The sequence below is a fragment of the Pristiophorus japonicus genome, chromosome 1 (assembly GCF_044704955.1).
Source record: "Pristiophorus japonicus isolate sPriJap1 chromosome 1, sPriJap1.hap1, whole genome shotgun sequence".
Classification (NCBI taxonomy): Eukaryota; Metazoa; Chordata; class Chondrichthyes; family Pristiophoridae; genus Pristiophorus; species Pristiophorus japonicus.
In genome coordinates, this window is record NC_091977.1 from 249,182,352 (window position 1) to 249,203,778 (window position 21,427).

Sequence of the window (21,427 nt, forward strand, 5' to 3'; positions counted from 1 at the left end):
CAGCTCTGTATTTCTGAGGTGAACCGTGATTTTACTGTGCGATTTTGATTAAAAACGGTATATTTACCATTTCTGAGCAACTTAAGATAGAAAGGCATTTAGTTGTATTTTTTAAGAATGGAGCCTGTTTATCTCAGCCTGTATTGCTGACAACCTGTCTAATGGAGGAACCAGGAAGTTTATTCAGCATAGTTATAAGGGTAATGGAAGAGGTCGCAGAATGATGATGATGAGGAGGAGGAGGAGGAGGAGGTGGAGGCCCTACCTGCAAAGGATCTTCAGGGAGAAGTGTTTATACTTTGACCTGACCGATCGACAGTGTGTCCGAAGGCTGCGCTTCCGAAAATAGGTCATCACTGAGATTTGCCTGCTCATTAAAGCAGACCTGCAGCCTAGTACCAGCAACATTACTGCACTCTCTGTCGAGATGAAGGTGACTGCGGCACTTTCCTTTTATGCATGTGGGTCTTTTCAGGCATCAGCTCGGGATATATGCTCTATTTCTCAGGGCACTACTCATCGGTGCATTCAACTGGTAACCAAAGCACTGTATGCACGCCGGATGGAATTTTTAAACTTCTCAGTGACCAGGGAGGCAGAGAGTGACAGGGCTTTGAGATTTGCACGCATTGCCGGCTTCCCCAAGGTGCAGGGTGCTATTGACTGTACCCATATTGCCCTGCAAGCACCATTACAGGAGGCGGAGGTGTACCAAAACCGAAAGGGATTTCACTCCTTCAACGTGCAGCTCGTATGCGACCATACACAGCGGATAATGGCAGTAAATGCCAACTTAAAAGGAAAAGAAAGGAAGGAAAGGAAGAAAAGGAAGGAAAGGAAGGAGAGGAAGGAGAGGAAGGGAAAGAAAGGGAAGAAGAAAGGAAGGAAGGAAAGAAAAAGAAAGAACTTGCGTTGGTGCACTGTTAGGTGATATAATGTATGTAGTGCGGCTTTGACAGAACATTGAATGGTTGAAGGTAGTTATTTATGTAGTATGCACAAAAGTACATCTGAAAAGCTGGTGTTAAAAGACTGTAGCTACCATTTCTTCCTTTTGTGTCTGGAAGACTGTTGTACAGGTTTTCTTTTTAGTTGCTTAGGGTGTATATTTCTTTTAGGTCGGAGCCGTTCTGCTCCACAGCAGAATCTAGGAAAGGTCAGATCAGAGAAGGCAGCAAATTAGGGGAGGGCAGGGTTTGGGTTAGGGGTCAGTATATTGAGAGAGGGGGGGTGGTGGGGGGGGGGCGAGAAATAAAAGCGGCTGAGTTCAGCAGCAGATGAAACTGTCTGGGATGGGAACAACATATGGGGAGTCCTGGGGTTGGGAGCAGTATATGATGAATTAGATCATGGCATTCATGGATCACACTTTGATGTGGAGAAAAAAGGTAAACTGGCGGAGCAGAGTGTCTGCCTTTTATAGAACTTGTCTGATTTTCTTTCCATACAGTTGAGGCAGTGAAAATGAAAATCTATTTCATCATGACATACCAGTAAAAGGCAGATGTGTTAATTGGCTACTTCCCAATAGTCTGGCTAGCTACAATTGATTTGGAGAGCAGTTTCAGACAACCATGAGGAGAAAAGAAGTTTAAAGAAGCAGTAACATTATTGTGTGATCTCTAGATTCTTAGGTAATCTGTAGATGTCAGTCTTGGCTCAGTGGTCGCACTCTCACCTCTCAAGTTATGGGTTCAAGTACCACTTTAAATACTTGAGCACATAATCTAGGTTGACATTTCAATACAGTCTATGGGGTCAAGTTTCGGGCCACGCCTCGAACGGTGCAGCACCGCAAGCCACGCCTGATTTCCACGCTCAATACCGCGCCTAAAACTTACCCTGGTATTCACCCCGCTGCTGGAACGTTCCAGGCCCTTGGCGCAGCGTAGCACAAGCTGTGGGGGGGGGCGGAGCCAGGTACCAGCGCTGAAAACAGTGCCGGGACCTCTGCACATGCGCGCTAGAGTGTGCACGCATGTGCAGTAGCTCCAAGCTGCCAAGGCTGCGTGGGAGGGGCCCAAAGCACGCCGCCCCTAGCCCTGGCCGAATGGGCTCACTGGGACGGCAAAGATCGGACTCAAGCCTCCCTCCTCTTCATCGCTTCATCTTCAGCTCCTGCTCCGACTTTCCCCCTGTTCAGGTCCGCTGCCTGTCTCTCCCCCAGCCCCGTTCAGCTCCCGCTCCGGCTCCCCCCACCCCCATCCCGTTCAGCCGTTCCCTCTCCCTCCACGTCCTCAGCGGGGCCCGCCCGGCCAGCATCTTGCCGGGGGCGGCCCCACCCGAAGTCTTCGGCCCGGCTTCCTCTCATTGGCCGGGCCTGTTCAGCCACCCCCCCTCCCTCTCCCCTCTTCTTCACCTCTCCCTCCCTCTCCTCTCCCCCTCTCCCTCCCTCTCCTCCTCTCCGAAACACAGAGAGACACTACCAGAGAGAGAGAGAGAGAGAGAGAGACACTGACAGACAGAGAGACAGACACACTGGGGGGCGGGGGGGGGGTCCCATCCCAGCACACTGTTGGAGGGCTCCTGTTGCTGCAGTCGGTGAGTAGAAACTTAATTTTTTATTTATTGATTTTTTTATATATTTTTTTTTTGATTGATTTATTGGTTGATTTATTGATTTATTTATCATTTATTAATGATGATGGCTCTTTATTTGTAAAAGTGGTGTTTCCTGTTTTTAAACTTCCCTTCTCCCCACCCCCCTCCCAATCTCTTGTTCCTTACGCCTGATTTCTAAGCGTAGGCAAGGTTTTTCTGAGCGTACAAAAATCTACACTTACTCCATTCTAAGTTAGTTTGGAGTAAGTTTTCGCTGCCTAAACTTGCAAAACAGGCGTAAGTGGCCGCTTTTGAAAAAAAAATCTGTTCTAAAATGAAACTGTTCCAACTCACTAGAACTGGAGCAAACTAAATGCCGAGAATTGCAATTTCTAAGATACTCCACTCTAAGCTAGTTGCTCCAAAAAAATAGGAGCAACTCAGGCCGAAACTTGACCCCTAAGAGAGTACTGTACTGTTAGAGGTGCCACCATGATGAGATGTTAAACCAATGCCCCAACTGCCCTGGAAGTAAAAGATCCTATATGACACTAATCGAAGAAGAGCAGCAGAGTTCTCCCCCTGTGTCCTGGCCAAAAGTTATCCCCAGGATGCATTTATTTGTAACACCTAAAGCTCTGATTGGGCCCCCTTGATGACAAGTCCTTATTGCTGATTGGTCCCCATGGAGGATAAGACACACACAGCAGTTTATTTTTGCAAAGTGTAATTCAAGCCATTCTGACTGCCGACTCCAGACAGATCAGAGCTCACTTAGAACAGACAGGGCTCACTCTCACGGGTTGCGACTGTCATGTATTCTACTGTCATTGTAATCCATGAATAAACTGACCGAAGCTGTATACCGTGAGAACACTGACCACTAGATGGCGAACTTGTGGGAGACACTCCTAACCTGGACTTTCAGGTATAAAAGGAGAAGCTCCACCCACCTTCATCACTTCAGTGCTGGAATAAAGGTTACTGGTCACAGAGTGACCTTCTCTCAACTGTCACAGGATGGGAGAGTGGAGAGCACCAGTTCCAACTGTCACAGGACTAGAGAGTGGAGAGCACCAGTTCAAACTGTCGCAGGAGAGAGTGGAGAGCACCAGTTCCAACTGTCACAGGAGAGAGTGGAGAGCACCAGTTCAAACTGTCACAGGAGCATCCAGTCGTGCCCCGGTAACTGCCCCCAAAGGAAGTGGAGTGTGGGAAATTGCACTCCGCTTCCATTGAGGGGTGGTAAGGCCAATTCTGCGGCGGGAGCAGGACTTCCACGATGGGGGCTAAAATTCCCTGCCCCAGAAGGTTACCGCCTCCAAGATGGGAGCCTGTGCGGGGAGGCAGAGGGAAGTTGAGGGGAGACGGGGGGGGGGGGGGGGAAGTAGTGGAGGTGGGGGGTGGGGGGCGGAGAAACCCAGGACGGGGGACAGGAGGGGCCACATTGCAGCGGAGGTCTGGGGGGGGCGACGTGTGTTGGGGGCTCTGTGCCTCGGTGCGGGGAATGTTCAGAGTGGGGTGGACGGGTTGACTGTGCAGATGGTGGTTGGTGAATGTGGTGTGGTTGGTGTCGCGGGGGCGTGGCTCCGGGATGGCCGGGGCTGGGGGCTCGACATCCGGGGGTGTTTGGCAATTGGGAAGGATTCTGACGGGACGGGGTGGATTGGGTGCGGGGGGAGTGTTCCCGGTGTTGGGTGGGTCCGGAGCCGGTGGGGGGGGCCACGCTCTTGGGATGGGGGGTGGGCTGTTGGGGCTGGGATAGTGAGAGACTTCTTCACTCAGGGAGTTGTTGGCCTGTGGGGTTCCCTGCCGCGGAGAGTTGTTGATGCCAGTTCATTGGATGTGTTCGGGAGGGAGTTGAATGTGGTCCATGCGGCTGGGGGTGTCGGGGGATGTGGAGGGGGCGTGGGGGGGAAGGTGCTGGGGTGGGTGATCAGCCATGATCTTGTTGAATGGCGGTGCAGGCTCGAAGGGCCAAATGGCCTACTCCTGCACCTATTTTCTATGTTTCTATGGGCCTCGTGTGCATGTATACTGTATAGTAAGGACACATTATTGGCGACGAGAAACTTGGATTTGAACCACGCGAGCATGGCAACTAGCAGTACAGACGAGAGGTACTGTGTTGGTGATGACTGGGACGATTTTATTGAGAGACTACAACAAAGTTTCGTCACGAAGGAATGGCTGGGACAGGATTCGGCCGACAAACGCAGGGCTCATCTCCTGACGGTTTGTGGATTCAGGACATACTCCCTGATGAAGAACCTTCTAGCGCCAGAGAAGCTGACAGACAAGACTTTTGAAGAGCTCAGTAAGTTGATCGGGGAACACTTTAAACTGGCGAGCAGCATGTACATGGCGAGACATCGGTTTTACACACACCGGCGGCGAGAAGGGCAAAGCGTTCCAGACTTCGTGGCAGACCTCCGGCGACTGGCGAGCCTATGTAAGTTTCCAGATGCATGCAGAGCGGAGATTCTGCGAGACTTCTTTATTGAGGGCATTGGGCAGGCTGGGGTTTTCAGGAAACTGATTGAGACCAAAGACTTGACCCTGGAAACGGCGGCTTTGATGACCCAGACATTTATTTCAGGGGAGGAAGAGACCAGAATGATGTTTGACAAAAATCTTGGTTTAAATGCAGCAAATGGACAGGGAGTCAACATTGTTAACGCGGCACACAGTTCTCCAGGCAGACAGGGGCAATCAGATATGCCCGAGCATGTAGTCGAACCCAAAGGGGGAATTCAAGAGACAATGGCTAGCTGAACAGCGATTCATGCCATCGCAAGGGACAATGCGGCCAGTAATGGAGCCATCAACACCTGTCAATGATGCACTAAAGGACAGTTACAGAGACAGTCAGAGATGATCGACTGGTGATGGACCTTTTGTTTCCAACAATGGCTCATGTTGGAGGTGTGGAGGCAAACACAAAGCCAGAGCTTGCAGGTATCAGCAATATACCTGCAGAAACTGCAACATCAGCGGTCACTTGGCGCATATGTGCAGGAAGCCTACTGCCAGGTTGATGTACGAGGAGGACGGGGATGATGTAAGCCCTACGACGCCAAATGGACACTGGGGGAAATCGTTGGAAGCTGAAGTTCAGTGAGTTCATACACCAGGATGCCACCGATAATGATGAAAGTGCTCCTCAATGGCATCCCAGTATCAATGGAGCTAGACACGGGGGCCAGCCTGTCCCTGATGAGTATCAAACATTTCGACAAGTTGTGGGCGTCCAAGGCCAGGAGGCCAAAATTATTGCCAATTGACGCACAGCTACAGACATATGCAAAGGAAATAATTCCAGTGCTCAGCAGCGCCACGGTAGTCGTGACCCACAAAGATTCGGAGAACAGATTGCCATTCTGGATTGTCCCGGGGGACGGTCCTGCACTGCTGCGGAGGAGTTGGCTGTCTGTCATCAACTGGAAATGGGGCAATGTCAATGCAATTTCTTCTGTGGAGCGAGCATCGTGCTCACAGGTCCTGGACAAATTTGACTCACTATTTCAACCCGGCATTGGCACTTTCATGGGGACTGAGGTAATGATTCACATAAACCCGGACGCCAGGCCAGTGCATCACAAGGCCAGAGCGGTGCTGTATGTGATGCGGGAAAAGATAGAAGGCGAATTGGACCGCCTGCTGAGGGAAGGCATCATCTCGCCAGTCGAATTTAGTGACTGGGTGAACCCGATCGTACCGGTGCTGAAGGCGGGGATGAGTCGGTCAGGATATGTGGTGATTACAAGGCCACCATCAATCGGGTGTCACTCCAGGACCAGTACTCACTACCGAGAGCGGAGGACCTCTTTGCGATGCTATCCGGTGGCAAACTTTTTTCAAAATTGGACTTGACCTCAGCTTACATGACCCAGGAGCTGGCGATTGAGTCGAAGAAGCTGACCACCATCACGACACACAAGGGGTTGTTTGAGTACAACAGATGTCCGTTTGGAATTCACTCAGCCGCCGCGATTTTTCAACGAAATATGGAAAGCCTCCTCAAGTCGATTCCAAGGACGGTGGTTTTTCAAGACAACATCCTCATCACGGGTTGTGATACTGAAGAACACCTCCGCAACCTGGAGGAGGTGCTACGCAGACTGGACCGGGTAGGTGTGCGACTGAAAAAGGTGAAGTGCATCTTCCTAGCTCCAGAGGTAGAATTCCTGGGGATGAGGGTAGCAGCAAACGGGATCAGACCTACTGCGTCCAAAACAGAAGCGATCCAGAGAGCACCCAGACCCTGTAACACGACGGAGCTGCATGCGTTCCTGAGGCTCCTGAACTATTTTGGTAACTTTCTTCCCAAATTGAGCAGCTGTTAGAGCCACTACAAGCACTCCTACGCAAAGGTCGCGAATGGGTCTGGGGGGGCAGCCAGGAAAGGGCTTTTGATAGAGCACAAAATTTGTTCTGCTCCAACAATCTGTTAACACAATATGCCCCATGTAAGAAACTTGTTTTAACGTGTGACGCGTCGTCCTATGGGGTCGGGTGTGTGTTGCAGCATGTTAATGCCAAGGGTCAGTTACAGCCTGTAGCTTATGCCTCCAGAAGTCTGTCCCAGGCAGAATGGGGCTACGGGATGGTAGAAAAGGAAGCGCTTGCATGTGTATATGCTGTAAAAAAAAAAAATGCACCAGTACCCGTTTGGCAGGAAATTTGAGCTGGAGACAGATCACAAACCCCCAACGTCCCTTTTGGCCGACAACAAGGCCATAAATGCAAATGCAAATGCATCGGCCCGCACACAGAGGTGGGCACTCATGTTAGCCACCTATGACTATACAATTCGGCACAGGCTGGGCACTGAAAACTGCACCAATGCACTCAGCAGGCTCCCACTAGCCACCACCGAGGGAGCAACCGAGCATGCTGCTGAGATGGTCATGGCTGTTGAAGCTTTCAAAAGCGAAGGCTCACCCGTGACAGCCCGTCAGATTAAAGTCTGAACAAATAAAGACCCGCTACTGTCTTTAGTCAAGAAATGTGTCCTGAATGGGGACTGGGTAGCCACGTACGTGGCATGCCCTGAGGAATTGAAACCATTTCACAGGCGCAAGGATGAACTCTCGATTCAGGTCAATTGCCTACTATGGGGAAACCGAGTAGTCATGCCCCAGATGGGCAGAGAGATGTTCATCAGAGAACTCCACAATGAGTACCCGGGCATTGTCATGATGAAGGCAATTGCCAGGTCACACGTTTGGTGGCTAGGGAGAGATGCAGACCTGGAACTTTGTGTTCGCATGTCCAACACGTGTGCCCAGCTGGGCAATGCGCTCAGGGAAGCCCCCCTTAGCCCCTGGTCCTGGCCCGCCAAGACATGGTCACACATCCATGTGGACTACGCAGGTCCTTACATGGGAAAAATGTTTTTGGTTGTAGTAGACGCCTACTCCAAATGGATCGAGTGTGACATTCTCAATTCAAGCACATCCTCTGCCACGGTAGAGAGTCTATGGACAATGTTCGTCGCCCATGGTCTACCGGAAGTCTTGGTCAGCAACAATGGCCCGTGCTTTACAAGCATTGAATTCCAGGACGTCATGACAGGAAATATCTAACCATATCAGAACGGCACCGTTCAAGCCGGCCTCAAATGGCCAGGCGGAACGAGCCGTGCAGATAATCAAACAGGGGATGCTCAGAATCCAAGGGGGTTCCCTACAAAGCCGCTTATCACGCCTTCTGTTAGCCATTGGATGCCGACCACACTCGCTCACATGGGTCCCACCCACAGAGCTGTTAATGAAAAGGACGCTCAAAACCAGGTTATCCCTTATACACCACCATGAAAGAAATTGTTGAGAGCAGGCGCCAGTCACAATGTGACGACCATGACAGGAATGCGAGGGCGCGATGTTTTGATGTCAATGACCCTGTCTTTGTCCTCAACTATGCTGCAGGGCCTAAATGGCTTGCAGGCACCGTGATTGCCAAAGAGGGGAATAGGATTCTGGTAAACACGTGGATCAAACAAAAGGGAGGTTCAGCAACCCCACAGAAGAAGCAGAGGAAGAACACGATGTAGAGTTCACTCCTCCACAGGTGACCGAACACCAGAACCAAGAGGAGCAGAGTCCAGTCACGCTGGGCAGTCCGGACAGGCCTGAGGCACCGCAAACAGCAGACACTCAGGCCAGCGACCAACAACCGGAGCCCCAACTCAGGTGCTCTACAAGGGAGCGTAAACCACCAGAGAGACTTAACCTGTGATCCCAATAAGACTTTGCGGGGGGGGGGGGGAGGTGATGTCATGTATTCTCCTGTCATTGTAATCCATGTATAAACTGACTTAAGTTGTACACCGTGAGAACACTGACCGCTAGCTGGTGAACTTGTGGGAGACACGCCTAACCTGGACTTTCAGGTATAAAAGGGGAAGCTCCACCCACCTTCATCACTTCAGTGCTGGAATAAAGGTTACTGGTCACAGAGTGACCTTCTTTCAAGTACGGGCCTCGTGTGCATTTATACTGCATAGTAAGGACACATTGAAGACTTTCTCCCACCCCCACCAAAGAAGTTCCTGCCCTCACACCACCCCCCCTTTCCTGACCTTCCCCCCCACCCAAGTGCCTAACCTCCCCCCAGCACAGGTTCCTGACTTCTCCCCCACCCTTTCGCCCTCCCCCATCTCTCTCTCTCTCTCTCTCTCTGTCTCCCCCTCCCCCCCTCTCTCCGTCTCCCCCCTTCTCTCTCTCCATCTGCAACTCTTGCTCTCTCTCTCATATTAGTGTCCCCAGCTCACCAGCTCGATGATAATAAGGCCCGAGGCCCAATATCGGGTACGCTTCGGTCCTCACCATTCAGGCGCATGAATCATTCCTGGCGCCCCGCTTGCCCAAAAATGGCCAAGTATCTAGGCCAAGATTTTTAACATATTATAAGACTGTATCAATATGACCACAATGGTGTCATTCAAAGTATATACAGCCCTTTCTGAGGAAGCTGCAAGAGGGTAAGTTAATTACCAGAAAGGATATTTACGAGAGTCAATAATATGCAGCTAATAATCATGGACTTCCTTTAAAATTATTGTCTTTAGATTGCTTACCTGGTCTGCCTCTGCATGATCCACGCTCAAATTCTCTGTTAAAGCATTTATATCAATTGATTTCTGCTGAAGAATTGGCTCCAGAGCTGACAGATCAATTTGCATTTTGTCTACCAGCACATGAGTTTCTAGCAATTTGGAAAGACCATTCTTCACACGATCCCGGGCCTGTTATTATACAGGAAATATTAAAATTAATTCAGACAATGTAATAACTCATAAGGACACTCTCAGCCTATCAGATTACACAATGAACGCAGATACATGCAAAAAGTTTGAATACTTATAAATAAAAATATGAAACAATCACCCACATGAAAGAGCAATTAATTCTTTTTAGATAACTATAATCAGAAAATACAAAGATCTGTAATCAAATTCTAAATGATATCCCATTTTGAAAATGTTGAAATCTTTCTTGTATATCTCAGAAATATAACCAGAGTATGTTAGAAATAAGAAACAGTGACTGAATATTTAGTTTTGTGTCTGAGGACCTGAGTGGTGGAATTACCTTCCAAAGTGCAGCTGGGTGAAGTCTGACTGTTTTTTGGAGAATCATGAAAATAGATTGTTATGTCACAGTTCTATGCAGGGTAATCCAAGTATTATTTTATAAGTTTTCTGTCCATGAAAATAGCAGTAGGCAATAAAAATCCTTCAGCAGTCACCAACTTTCAAATTGAATCATATTTGAAAGTGCACCAAATCCGACAGAAGCTGCAGAGACTCGTGACAGTGCAAGAGCACTGAGCATTGTGTCACAATGAGAGTCCTGTTTCATATCTTGCTCTGTTCATTTGCCACTCTGAGTGATGTTGAACAAGAAGATGGCAGAAAGGGGCTGTACTGTCTCTCAGCAAGCACATTGGGATATTTGACAAAAGTCATGCCTGGATGGTCAATGCTACCTGGCAACTGAGGACATTGGCAGCAATCTGGTACCAACAAATGTTATGAGGATTGAAGCTCCAAACTCTAAGTCCCTGTCGACTAATTAATTTCATGCAACAAAATGTAAAATGCATGAAATGGATAATAAACCAACAAAAAATGGGACTACAAAATATAATCCACTATAACTACCAGTTCTCTAGAGAACTTTCAGTCTGTCAAATGCAATTAAAACTAAAAAGGATCTTTGGTTCAACATGGATATGCTTCAAATATCCCCTTGATGATAAAGGCAAAAGTATGAACAAATAATTCATAGCAGCCCTATGAAAAACAGTCCACTCACACCTCATAATTTTAAGGAAACAATACAATATTTCCCAGGATAAAAATGATTCTTATGTAAAAGCCACAATTAATTAACAGTTATTATACAGGTTTATATAATTACTAGAGAGTGGAAGAAAGAAAAGTCTCAACTTTATTACCACCTGGTTGTCAATGTATAATATAATAAATAATGGGGGGGATTTTTAGCTAAAAAAGTGTGTGTTTGGGAATGGGCGAATGGTTAAAAGGGATGAAACTGACAACGGGTTGGGAAGCCAGCTCGAATCCGCCAACTTCCGCTTTTAACTGCAGTGCTTTCAGCTGCTTGTGAGAAAGCCCCATGCGAAAGGCGGGTTGGCAATTGAAAGAGGTACAGTGGCAATTAGGAGCTGTTTTAACTGCAGATTTAAGCTTTAACTCTGAGTGTACAGATTTCCTGGGCTTCCTGGAACTCACCAGTGAAAGCAAGGCGAGATGACAGCACAAATTGAGGGGTCTGATCAAATGGCAGGCAAACAATCATACAAGTACGAAGACCTCACAACTGCTTCCTTGCCTAAGTAAAAGGCTTTTGGAGAGCGTGCTTTCACTACTTTGCAGCTGATTTCCATTACAGGCTGAACCCTCCCTCATCCAGCACCTCGGTACCTGGACTGTGCTGGATGAGGGATTTTGACGGATGAGGGGAGGTCATCGGCCCAGGGAGGGGTGTGGGGGGGGGCAGGGGGAGAGGTGGCCCAAGGTTGGGGGTGAGGGGAGTGGAGGAGTCGGCGGCCCAAGTGGGCCCTGAAGAGTTGGCGGGCCAGCGGGCCCCAAAGTGTCGGTGGGACCGAAGTGTCAGCGGGCCGGCCCGATTTCCCCCGCCCCAAGAGGAAGCACTGAGCGGAGGAGCGGCCTGCCAGAGTACGCAGCCCGCCTGGTCCGACCCCCAGAAGGGAGCACTGAGCGAAGGAGCGGCCAGTCTGAGGATGCGGCTCGCCGGCCTGACTCCCTGGAGGGTGCACTGAGTGAGGAGCGACCAGCCCAAGGACTGTGGCTGCAGGAGTTCCAGCAGGGTGACGAGGCGGAGGCAGCCGATAACCCCGACTTCGAGGAGAAAGATTATATTGGTGAGTACCCTGTACAAATTATTTTTTAATGTATGTTCTGAGATCGGGGAAAGAAGGATTTTGACCGGCACGTTCTGCATATGCGCCACCCGGAAGCCAGGAATGGAACCGGATGAAGGGTGGTGCCGGATAAGGGAGTCTCGGATAAGAGAGGTTCAACCTGTACTTTGGAGGTCATTTGAATCAATGGATAGGGAATGAATTCTAAAAGAAGCAAAAAACATTTAAGTTGCTTTCATTGCTGATTTTCTAATTTTAACGTAATGTATAATTATTGTATATATTATTTAATTTTGTTTAATTATAATTAATCTTTATTATACTGATTTTACTATTGTATACTTCTTATTGTATTACTTAGAATGTAATTTAAATTTCTTTTTCAAAAAAATTTTGTCCGTGTCTATGCGTGCGCATTTTGGCTGCCACTTCAGACCTGAGCCTTTAACCTCATTTACACTTCCTTCTCCCGCTTTTGCTCTCTTTCCCTCCCTTATCAATATCTAACATGTTGTAAAACTGTTGTCAAATGCCTTGGGATGTTTTACTATGTCAAAGGCGCTATATAAATAAATATTATTATTTATGCTACCTTGGATTTTTGAGAGTCTGATCTGCACTTTGCATCTGTCAAACATCGGTTCAGCATGGATGCTGCTTATGCAGCTTTACCTTGGACCTCAGATGAGGACTAAGGTGAGCAGCAGTAGCAACAGCACCGGTAGCAGGAGAAGTATCAGCAAGAGCAGCAGCAGCCTTCTGCCAACCTGCCACTCCACAGGAGAGAGGGGATGAGCACAGGGGTGCTGCTTGTAGGAGGTGATACCCCCAACACAGTGTATATATAGGCAGAGGATCAGCTTCCTGGACATGTCGGAACACTAGTGCCTCAGGAGGTTCAGAACATCACGTCAGGTAGTTTCATACGTTTACAGCCTTGGGAAGAAGACCTGTTAGATGGACCTGATGGGCACCATCACCCTCAATTCTTCATCTCTGGCTTCTTCCAGGAATCTGCAGGAGATATCTGCAGAATCTCACAATCTGCTGCCCACAAATGCATGACCGATGCCAGGGTCAACAACTATGTGCACTTTGTAATTGATGAGGCCAGTCAGAAAGACTGGCTGCAGGTTTTTGAGGCAAGTTGCTTTTTGCGTTTTTAATGGTTCCTGTAGCTTATTTGAGTAGAGGCTTGATGCAAGACATTTAAAAGGTTGTTAAAGTGTGCAGGGAGTGCTGCTAGATGTTTGCAAGACATTGGCTCTTAAAGGAAGATCTCTGAAAAATCCACTTTCCCCCAATCCTGAGGGCTCTAGTTACTGTCCCCCTTGGGCTGCAGCATGACATAGTGATGGAGCAATGGCAGCAAAGGAGACAAGCTGCTCACATAGGGCAGAGGAGGGCTCTCAGCAGGAGGCCTTACCCTCCTGGGGTCTTCAGGGAGCATTTCTCCTATCTGTACCTAAGTCAGGAGCAGTGCGTTCTTCAGCTCGGTTTCACCAAGGAGGTCACAGAACTCTGCCACCTCTTGCAACCAGTCTCAGAGCAGGGAGAGGGCAGCACTGCCAATGGCTCTCAAGGTGACCATGGTTGACAATTTCTTCGCCAGCGAATCCTTCCATGCTGGAACAGGCGACATAGCTAATATCTCACAGTTCACAATCCATTGCTGCAACTGGGTGGTCACAGAGGCTCTGTCCGGTAGGAGAGTGGACTTCTGTGTCTTCTCTCTAAACGAAGAGAAGCAGGAGGAGCATGAACGTGGCTTTGCCAGGATATAGGGCTTTCTCCTGGTGCAAGACACCATTGACTGCACACATGTGGCTTTGTGGGCTCCGCATTTCACTGCTTGATATGTACCACAACCGAAAAGGCTATCACTTAATGTGTAGTTGGTGTGCGACCATGCCCAGCACATCATGCTGGTGAATTTCCATTATCCTAGCAGCAGTCATGATGTCTACATCCTGTGCCAGACCGGTGTGCCAGAAATATTCCAGCCATAACGTCAAAAGCGAGGGTGGCTGCTCAACGGCAAGAGCTAGCCACTTCACACCTGGTTGATGACTCCCCTCTGCAATCCCACCACTCGTGGCCAGCAATCATACAAGGAGAGCCACGCTGCCACACAGAACATGATAGAGCAGAGCATTGGCATGCTGAAGCAACGGTTCTGCTGTTTAGATTGCTCTGGAGGAGCCCTATAGTATTCACCGGAGCCTGCTGTATTCTTCACAATCTGGCCATTACGCGGGCCTTGCCACCAGGGATACGGTCACCAGATCAGGAGCAGGAGGAAGAGGAGGAGGAAGAAGAGGAAGAAGAAACAGAAGAGCAGGAGGAAGCGAAAGCAAGGAGAAAATCCAGACAACCTAGTTTAAGGCCGAAATATCCAGGATTGAAGCATCCACCTGCAGTACCAGTGAACTCTACCCCAATTCCCCATTAGTCCCACATCCTCCCTTCCCTTGGTTACTGACCATCACAGCATCCTCTTGGCCACAATGCTGAAATAAAAGCCAACATTCCAATCCAACCTTATACATTGATCCATCCAATATTACATCAAAATATCAACTGATAACCTTTGTGCATTCCCTTAGTGACGGTCTTGCATGTGTCTTTGTCTATCCTCATGCTTCAACACAGTGCTACCCCAGTGGCTGCAGCATGGCTGGTGGGAGGCCCAGCTTCGGATGGCACCACTTTGGCATGGGTAGCATAGTCTGAGCTGGCCGACAGGAAAAAACAAGCGCAGTGTCAGAGTGGCAGTGGTGAGAGTATAAATGGTGTCATCATGAAAGAGGACAGCAGGGTCATCCTCCACAGATCCATTGCCACTCCCCTGGGGCAGCGCCTCAGCAAAACTAGCAATCTGATGGAGTACAGACTGCTGTGAAACCCTGCAAGCCCCTTCCAACACTGGTAAACCCAGCCATGATGGCAGCAGTCTGTGTTTGCATGGTAGCAAGCTGAACATGACTTCAGTCTTGGCTATCACTGCAGCACTCAGACGTTGGGTGGATTCCGCTTGTGGTGCAATGGAAGCGGAGAATACGGCCATCGGACAAGGCATGAAGGTTGGGTCCACAAGTGCATTAATGGATCTGCCCTTCCCTTCCATGCTAGAAAGGATGGGATCCAAGCTCTGCCCAAAGCCCTGTACAAGGCTGGAGCTGGATTCCTCCATGCTCCTTGACATTGCATTCAGGCTTTCTGGCAGGCCTGCCAGTGCACCAAGCATTTAATTGTAGGCTGCTCCATTAACATCTTTATCTGAGTCCTGTGCAACAGAATTTGTGTACGACCTTGCCCTCCGGGTAACTGGCACCTGCACTGCCTTTCCTCCTGCCTGGCTGCAGGCTACTCATGCCTGGTGTCTAACCATGTGAAGATTCCACTTCTATCCTATCCTCTGAAGTATGTGGAGTGCCAGTATCTGAGCTAGTGAATGGGAGTGTGAAATCAAGTCAAGTTATTTCATCTTCTTTTTCACTTTACTCTCCCTCTTCTTGTTCAACCACTGGCTGGGCAAGCTGGACTTTTTAGGTGTCTGAAGTGATGAAGGCACAAGAGTAAGGTTGTGATGAGGTGAGGGGTGGAAAACAAGAGGTGCATGCTTTCACCAGGTGCGGCTTTGTAAGTCAGAAGAGATTGTGGGATGAGGGGGAAATGGGATGTGAGAAGGAGAATAAGGTATGAGGATACCAGCATCTTGTATTCTTTCAGCACTGCCGCTGGCCACGGCCTCAGCAATGTTATCCCAAGAGTATCGTTTCCTCAATGGGAGTGAAGTCATGCAGGCGAGCCTGTCCCCCACCGGTTAAGTTGTTCTGGTGTCGGTCATGCACCACCTTTTCCTGCAAGAGCAGGGAAGTGTGTCAGTGAGAGTGATATATGTTTAGTTGATGTGGCTATCATGGTTGAATAATTGACAGTGTGTTCAAGCTGTGAAATGTGGATGTGAGGCTTACAGCAGTGGTAAGTGCGTGAGGGTGAGGTGAATGAAGCTAGGATTGTGAGGTGTGAGTCATGTTTGGTAGAGATTGTTAGGTGAGTGATGGGGGGTGTGGTGCATTGAGCAGCGTGTGAGTCTAGTGGTGCAGTTAGTAGGAGACGGCTTTTGAAGATGCATTCACTAATCATGACCACTCGCCTGAGGTCATTAAACATCATTGGGCACTGGAGCCATGCCTCAGCGATCTGGTCCCACATCCTTCTTAGTGTTTCGGAAAGACCTCTTGAACTCCAGTGAGAAGAGAACCTCTCCTCGAGTGTTCACCCCCTCCACAAATGGCTCAAGTGCTATATCCGAAACCCTGGGTGCACTTTCCTTGGCCTGGTTGAGTCATTTTGGTTTGTGGTGAAGCAGTTTTTGATAACCAGAAGGCAGTTCGCCTTTAAGAGGTGCAGACTGCCTTTAAAAGGCGCAGGCTAGTTTTAAATAAAGCTTTCAATAAAGGGAACATTGCAAACTCCTGCTAAGCACACAGCCAGTCAGCAGCATGTTCAGTTAGTTGGGCTGTGCACTGCTATCATGCAAAGTAGCAGGCAGCACGAATTTTGTGAGCTGCCTGCACTCCTTTCAAAGGGCACGGGCCAATCGCGCATCGCAATCCCCACGCCAAATCCAATTTCACCCTCTGCATATTTTATTTTAAGGATAGATTTTACACTTAATTTAAATAACATTTGGAAAATAGGTATGCGCAGAAATTACTGCATTACTACATCACCAGAAGCAACATTTAATATCTTGGTTTTGATGAACAACATCGAAGACTTATAGCCTTACCGAAATTAGTTCCTTCCGTTTCTCCTGCAGCATGGACAAGTACAGATTAATCAGTTCGAGGTAGGATGTGGGCGTCGTGTAGTACCTCCGTCGCAGCTCAACAAAGTATTGTTCTGCTATCACATTCACACTTGTGTGAACTTGTACACACATTTCAGAGAATTTTTCCTTCATTTCCTCACTGTCAAGGTCGACATTTCTGAAAAGGTTCCTTGATACAGAAAGAAGGGCTTCTCGTGGCCACTGGAAGAACAGAGGCATTAATTAATTACCACTTTATTAAGATTGCAAATAAAAACAAGTAGGAAGGCAAATGGCAACTCAGCCTTTATTGCAAGGGGGTTGGAGTACAAGAGTAAGGAAGTCTTTCTACAATTATACAGTGCTTTGGTGAGAAACCTGGAGGACTGTGCACATTTTTGGTCTCCTTATCTGAGGACAGATATAATTGCTTTAGAGGCAATGTAATGAAGGTTCACTAGATTGATCCTAGGATGATAAGGTTGCCCTATGAGGTTGACAGGTTGTTTCCCCTGGCTGGAGAATCTAGAACTAGGTGGCATATTCTCAGGTAAGGGGTTGGCCATTTAAGACTGAGATGAGGATGAATTTCTTCACTCAGAGGGTTATGAATCTTTGGCATTCCCAAAGGGCTGCGGATGCTAAATCGTTGAGTATATTCAAGGCTGAGATGGATAGATTTTTGGAATCTACGGCAATTAAAGGATATGGGGATAGGGTGGGAAAGTGGAGTTGAGGTCGAGGATCAGCCACGATCTTCTCGAATAGCGGATTGGCTGTACGGCCTACTCTTGCTCCTAATTTTTATGTTCTTATGTATTAATAGCATTTTTCAGTTTACTACTTATTTTCATGATTGGCCAAATTGCAGAACATACTTTAGATTTTAGCAAGCTGGAATAATCTACATGGGACCGAATCACAGAGGGCAATTTGAGGCTGGATCCAGTTAAAATCACCCAGGTCACTTGCCTGCTGGGAGTTGACCTGTCTCTATTTTAACCTGATCCACGGTATCCGGCAAGGATTCCCACCCAAAGCGAGCAAGGTCCTTTCTAACATGTGCATATCTGATCCCAATGACACCATCAGAACTTGACTACAATTTTTACAAGTAGGCAACTTACCAGCTTGGCAGGCGGCCACCGGGCCATATTCATTTCCACTGCTTCCCGACAACTTTCCACCCACAACAGGCGGGAAGTTGACGAGCAGCATTTAAATAAGTCCTGGGTGCATTTTGAACTAACACCAAAACTCACCCACCAAAAACTGGTCCCCAATTCAAAATAAAGCCACAGTGACACAAATACTGACAGGCTAACAAATCATCAATCCAAAATCAACGAATAAACTAATGGTATTCGAGAGTGTAGCCATGCAATAATAAATAATAAAATATCCATTAAGGTGAGATTTAGTTCACAAGTGGGCCTGGAGTTTCCTATATGGTTGCAACCTGAAAATGCACCCAATGTCATGCCCATGTTGCTGATGTCAAAAAGTGCTCGAGTATCCTCCCAATCTCATTAGAATATGCTCAACTTAAAACGGGTCAGAAATCAGCAGAAACAATCGGGGCCCAAAGAATTGCCGAACCCACACCAGTATTTTTCTTCTCTTAGATTTCAAGTTTCAACTCATTTAACCATTATTGATGCACATCAGGCACAGCAATCAGGGAAACATGGAAACATAGAAACATAGAAAATAGGTGCAGGAGTAGGCCATTCGACCCTTCGAGCCTGCACCACCATTCAATAAAATCATGGCTGATCATTCACCTCAGTACCCCTTTCCTGCCTTCTCTCCATACCCCTTGATCCCTTTAGCCATAAGGGCCATATCCAACTCCCTCTTGAATATATCTAATGAAACTGGCATCAACAATTCTCTGCGGAAGAGAATTCCACAGGTTAATGAAGAAGTTTCTTCTCATCTCGGTCCGAAATGGCTTACCCCTTATCCTTAGACTGGGAAGCTTTCCAATTTCTAACATGACTAATACTTATGCTATAAAACACATGAAAAGAAACAGAAAATACAGAGCAGACCTCAGCGAGTATAAAATTTGGAAAAACTTGCTCAAAACATTGCAATTAAAAAGACCAGAAAAACTACTCTCTTTCCTGCTGCACCTGACATTCCGGTCGCAATGTTGAGAGACCCCCTTGAACAAGTGCAATTAGCGGATTCCCACATTTGCGAGTAGGAGGCATTGCCAGTTTTGTGAGCGGAGATTCGTTCAGATGGAGGGTTGGATGGACGGATGTAAAAAAAAAAAATCGAGCAGACTTAGGTGTACTGTAGTTAAGTAAGTGACTCACATACGCCCAAAATTCTTCAATCTTTTAAACCACGCAATTTGTTTGCACCCAGATTACAGGTGTATCTGGAGGCAAATGCAGAGTAAATCCAGGCCCCGATCTTCCCTAGATCTTTAACTCTTTTAACTTACATGTGCAGTAACAAATGGGGAGAGTAAGCACAGCAGAGTTGAAAAATAAAGTTATTACTATTGATAGTTTTATTTAATTGTAATTTTTTATCCCATTGGTAAGCATTCTTGGAAGTACAATTTTTGGCAATCAAAATTAAATCAAATTTCAATCATGCTGCTCCATTAGGGTGAGCATTTAAACTAAGTTTGGGGTGAGCAAATAACAGTCTGGCTTCTTTCCCAAAGACTTCTTCATAACAATCATGATAGCCCCAGCTGTTCTAATGATCTTCAGTAGTAAGTTTAGCTGAAGTTCCCTGGACCGGCTGGAAACCTGTCCAGGACCTAAATATTCCACGTCCCACACTTGTGTCCAGGTTTCTGGCATGACGTTGTGCTGGCAAACATTCTATCTACTCATTACAGAGTAATTGTCTTGGGGTCATCAGCGTTCCCGCACCTCAGGCATTCACCGGTACACCTGGTGTATGGTAGATACAGTACGATTGGTCTGAACAGGCATACTGAGTGACCATAAGAACATAAGAAATAGGAGCAGGAGTAGGGCCTTTGGCCGCTCAAGCCTACTCCACCATTCAATATTTCAAGAACACTGACAGCACAAATGTCAAAGTAAATTTGCGCATGGTCACTTTAAGGAAGACGTGAATGATGTCATCGGACCCGTTTCCTTCAATTGAAACTCGCTGGGTGGGCTTAACTAGCCCAATCAGGGGAAAGTCATGTCAGAGACCGGGATGGAGCCAGCAGCGGGGCCAAGACCTGCCACTGACATCGCCCGCCTCAGACCCACGAGATAGGGAAAATTTAGGCCAGAGAGAGTGTTTTCACTTGTGGGAAAGAGCAGAACTAGAGGGCATCAATACAAGATAGTCACCAAGAAATCAAATCGGGAATTCAGAAGAAACTACTTTACCGAAAGAGTGATGAGAATGTGGAACTCGCTACCACAGGGAGTAGTTCAGGCAAATAGTATAGATGGATTTAAGGGGCGGCTAGATAAGCATACGAGGGAGAAGGGAATAGAGGGTTATGCTGATAGTTAGATAAGGAAAGACAGGAGGTGGCTCAAGTGGAGCATAAATGGCGGCATGGATTGGTTGAGCTGAATATCCTGTTTCTGTGCCATATATCCCTTGTAATCCTATGTAATGTACCATTATCCTAAAGGGAGGGACTGAAAATCAAAGGAAGGGTCAACGTGTACTGTTCTCACACAACTCCTGACAATAAATCTCAGGAATTTGCACAGATCTGGGCACAGCTACTCATTCACTCTCTTGGGAATAAGTGAGGTGACATGTGGAGGCCAATGTTCAGAGCAAAAAATATTAATTCCTCAAGGAGATCATTTCAATTTCAAGAAATATATATTTGAATCTAGATCACCAATAGAGGTTGCAGCTAATTACAAGTAACTACCGCATTGTTCTTTCTTCTGTGTTAATTTAAAATGCATGGGGCCAAATTTAAATTATCGCACACAATGGGTGGGCAAGTGTGTGCAACGATCACACTATCTGCTCAATGGCACCTGCATAAGGCCTGAAGCTTTCCACATTCAGAGGGGAATGCAGTGGTTGGCAGCAGGTGGGAAGAGTTAGGCCCAGAAAAATCAGTGGCACCACAATTTGTGCAACATTTCTGGAGTGGTGTACAGTGGTCCCTTGAAGGACCGCTAGTTAGGCCTCTCAACGGCAGTATGTGAAAAATGCATCAAGGCCAACAACAGGCGTAGGACTCCAATTGAAAATTAAATAAGGCCTGTTTTGAGGCATAAGCTGTGGCTGCCCATTTTAAGTTGGGAGGGCTTCGAGGCAGCCAGTGAATTTTTAATAACAAGTTTTGCCCGCCGACTGTCCTGCTTTTCTGCGTGCACGGGGTGGTGAGAAGATGAAGATTGGCCCTTGTATGATCTTGGATAGGGTTCTGTGTTTTCCCTTATTTTAACAATGAAATGCCCAAATATGAGGGCAGACCCTAGCTGTTACCGCATACCTGCACAAACCAGTCAATGGTACAGCAGTTTACAAGGGATGGAAACATTCGACATCGAGCTCGAAATGCATCACCAACAGGACTCATGCATAGTACAATATGCAGTTTCTGACGAACACGGTTTATAAAAAATTGAAAAACCTGGAAAAAAAACAGTACATTTAATGGATGCATTTTTTTCATACATTCTGGAT

At 47.5% G+C, this 21,427-nt stretch overlaps 1 protein-coding gene across 2 annotated transcripts in view; it reads right to left on the reverse strand.

Annotated features, from left to right (window-relative positions):
- The window catches only part of dnah6 (dynein, axonemal, heavy chain 6), a 669,683-nt gene that overhangs the window by 258,390 nt on the left and 389,866 nt on the right, over nt 1–21,427 (reverse strand). For both annotated transcript variants that reach the window (XM_070888374.1, XM_070888373.1), the window contains exons 47-49: nt 21,234–21,374; nt 16,754–16,996; nt 9,623–9,790 (exon numbers count right to left, since the gene is read on the reverse strand). In XM_070888374.1, the coding sequence (XP_070744475.1) occupies nt 9,623–9,790; nt 16,754–16,996; nt 21,234–21,374 (552 nt within the window). The remainder of the gene's footprint in view (nt 1–9,622; nt 9,791–16,753; nt 16,997–21,233; nt 21,375–21,427) is intronic.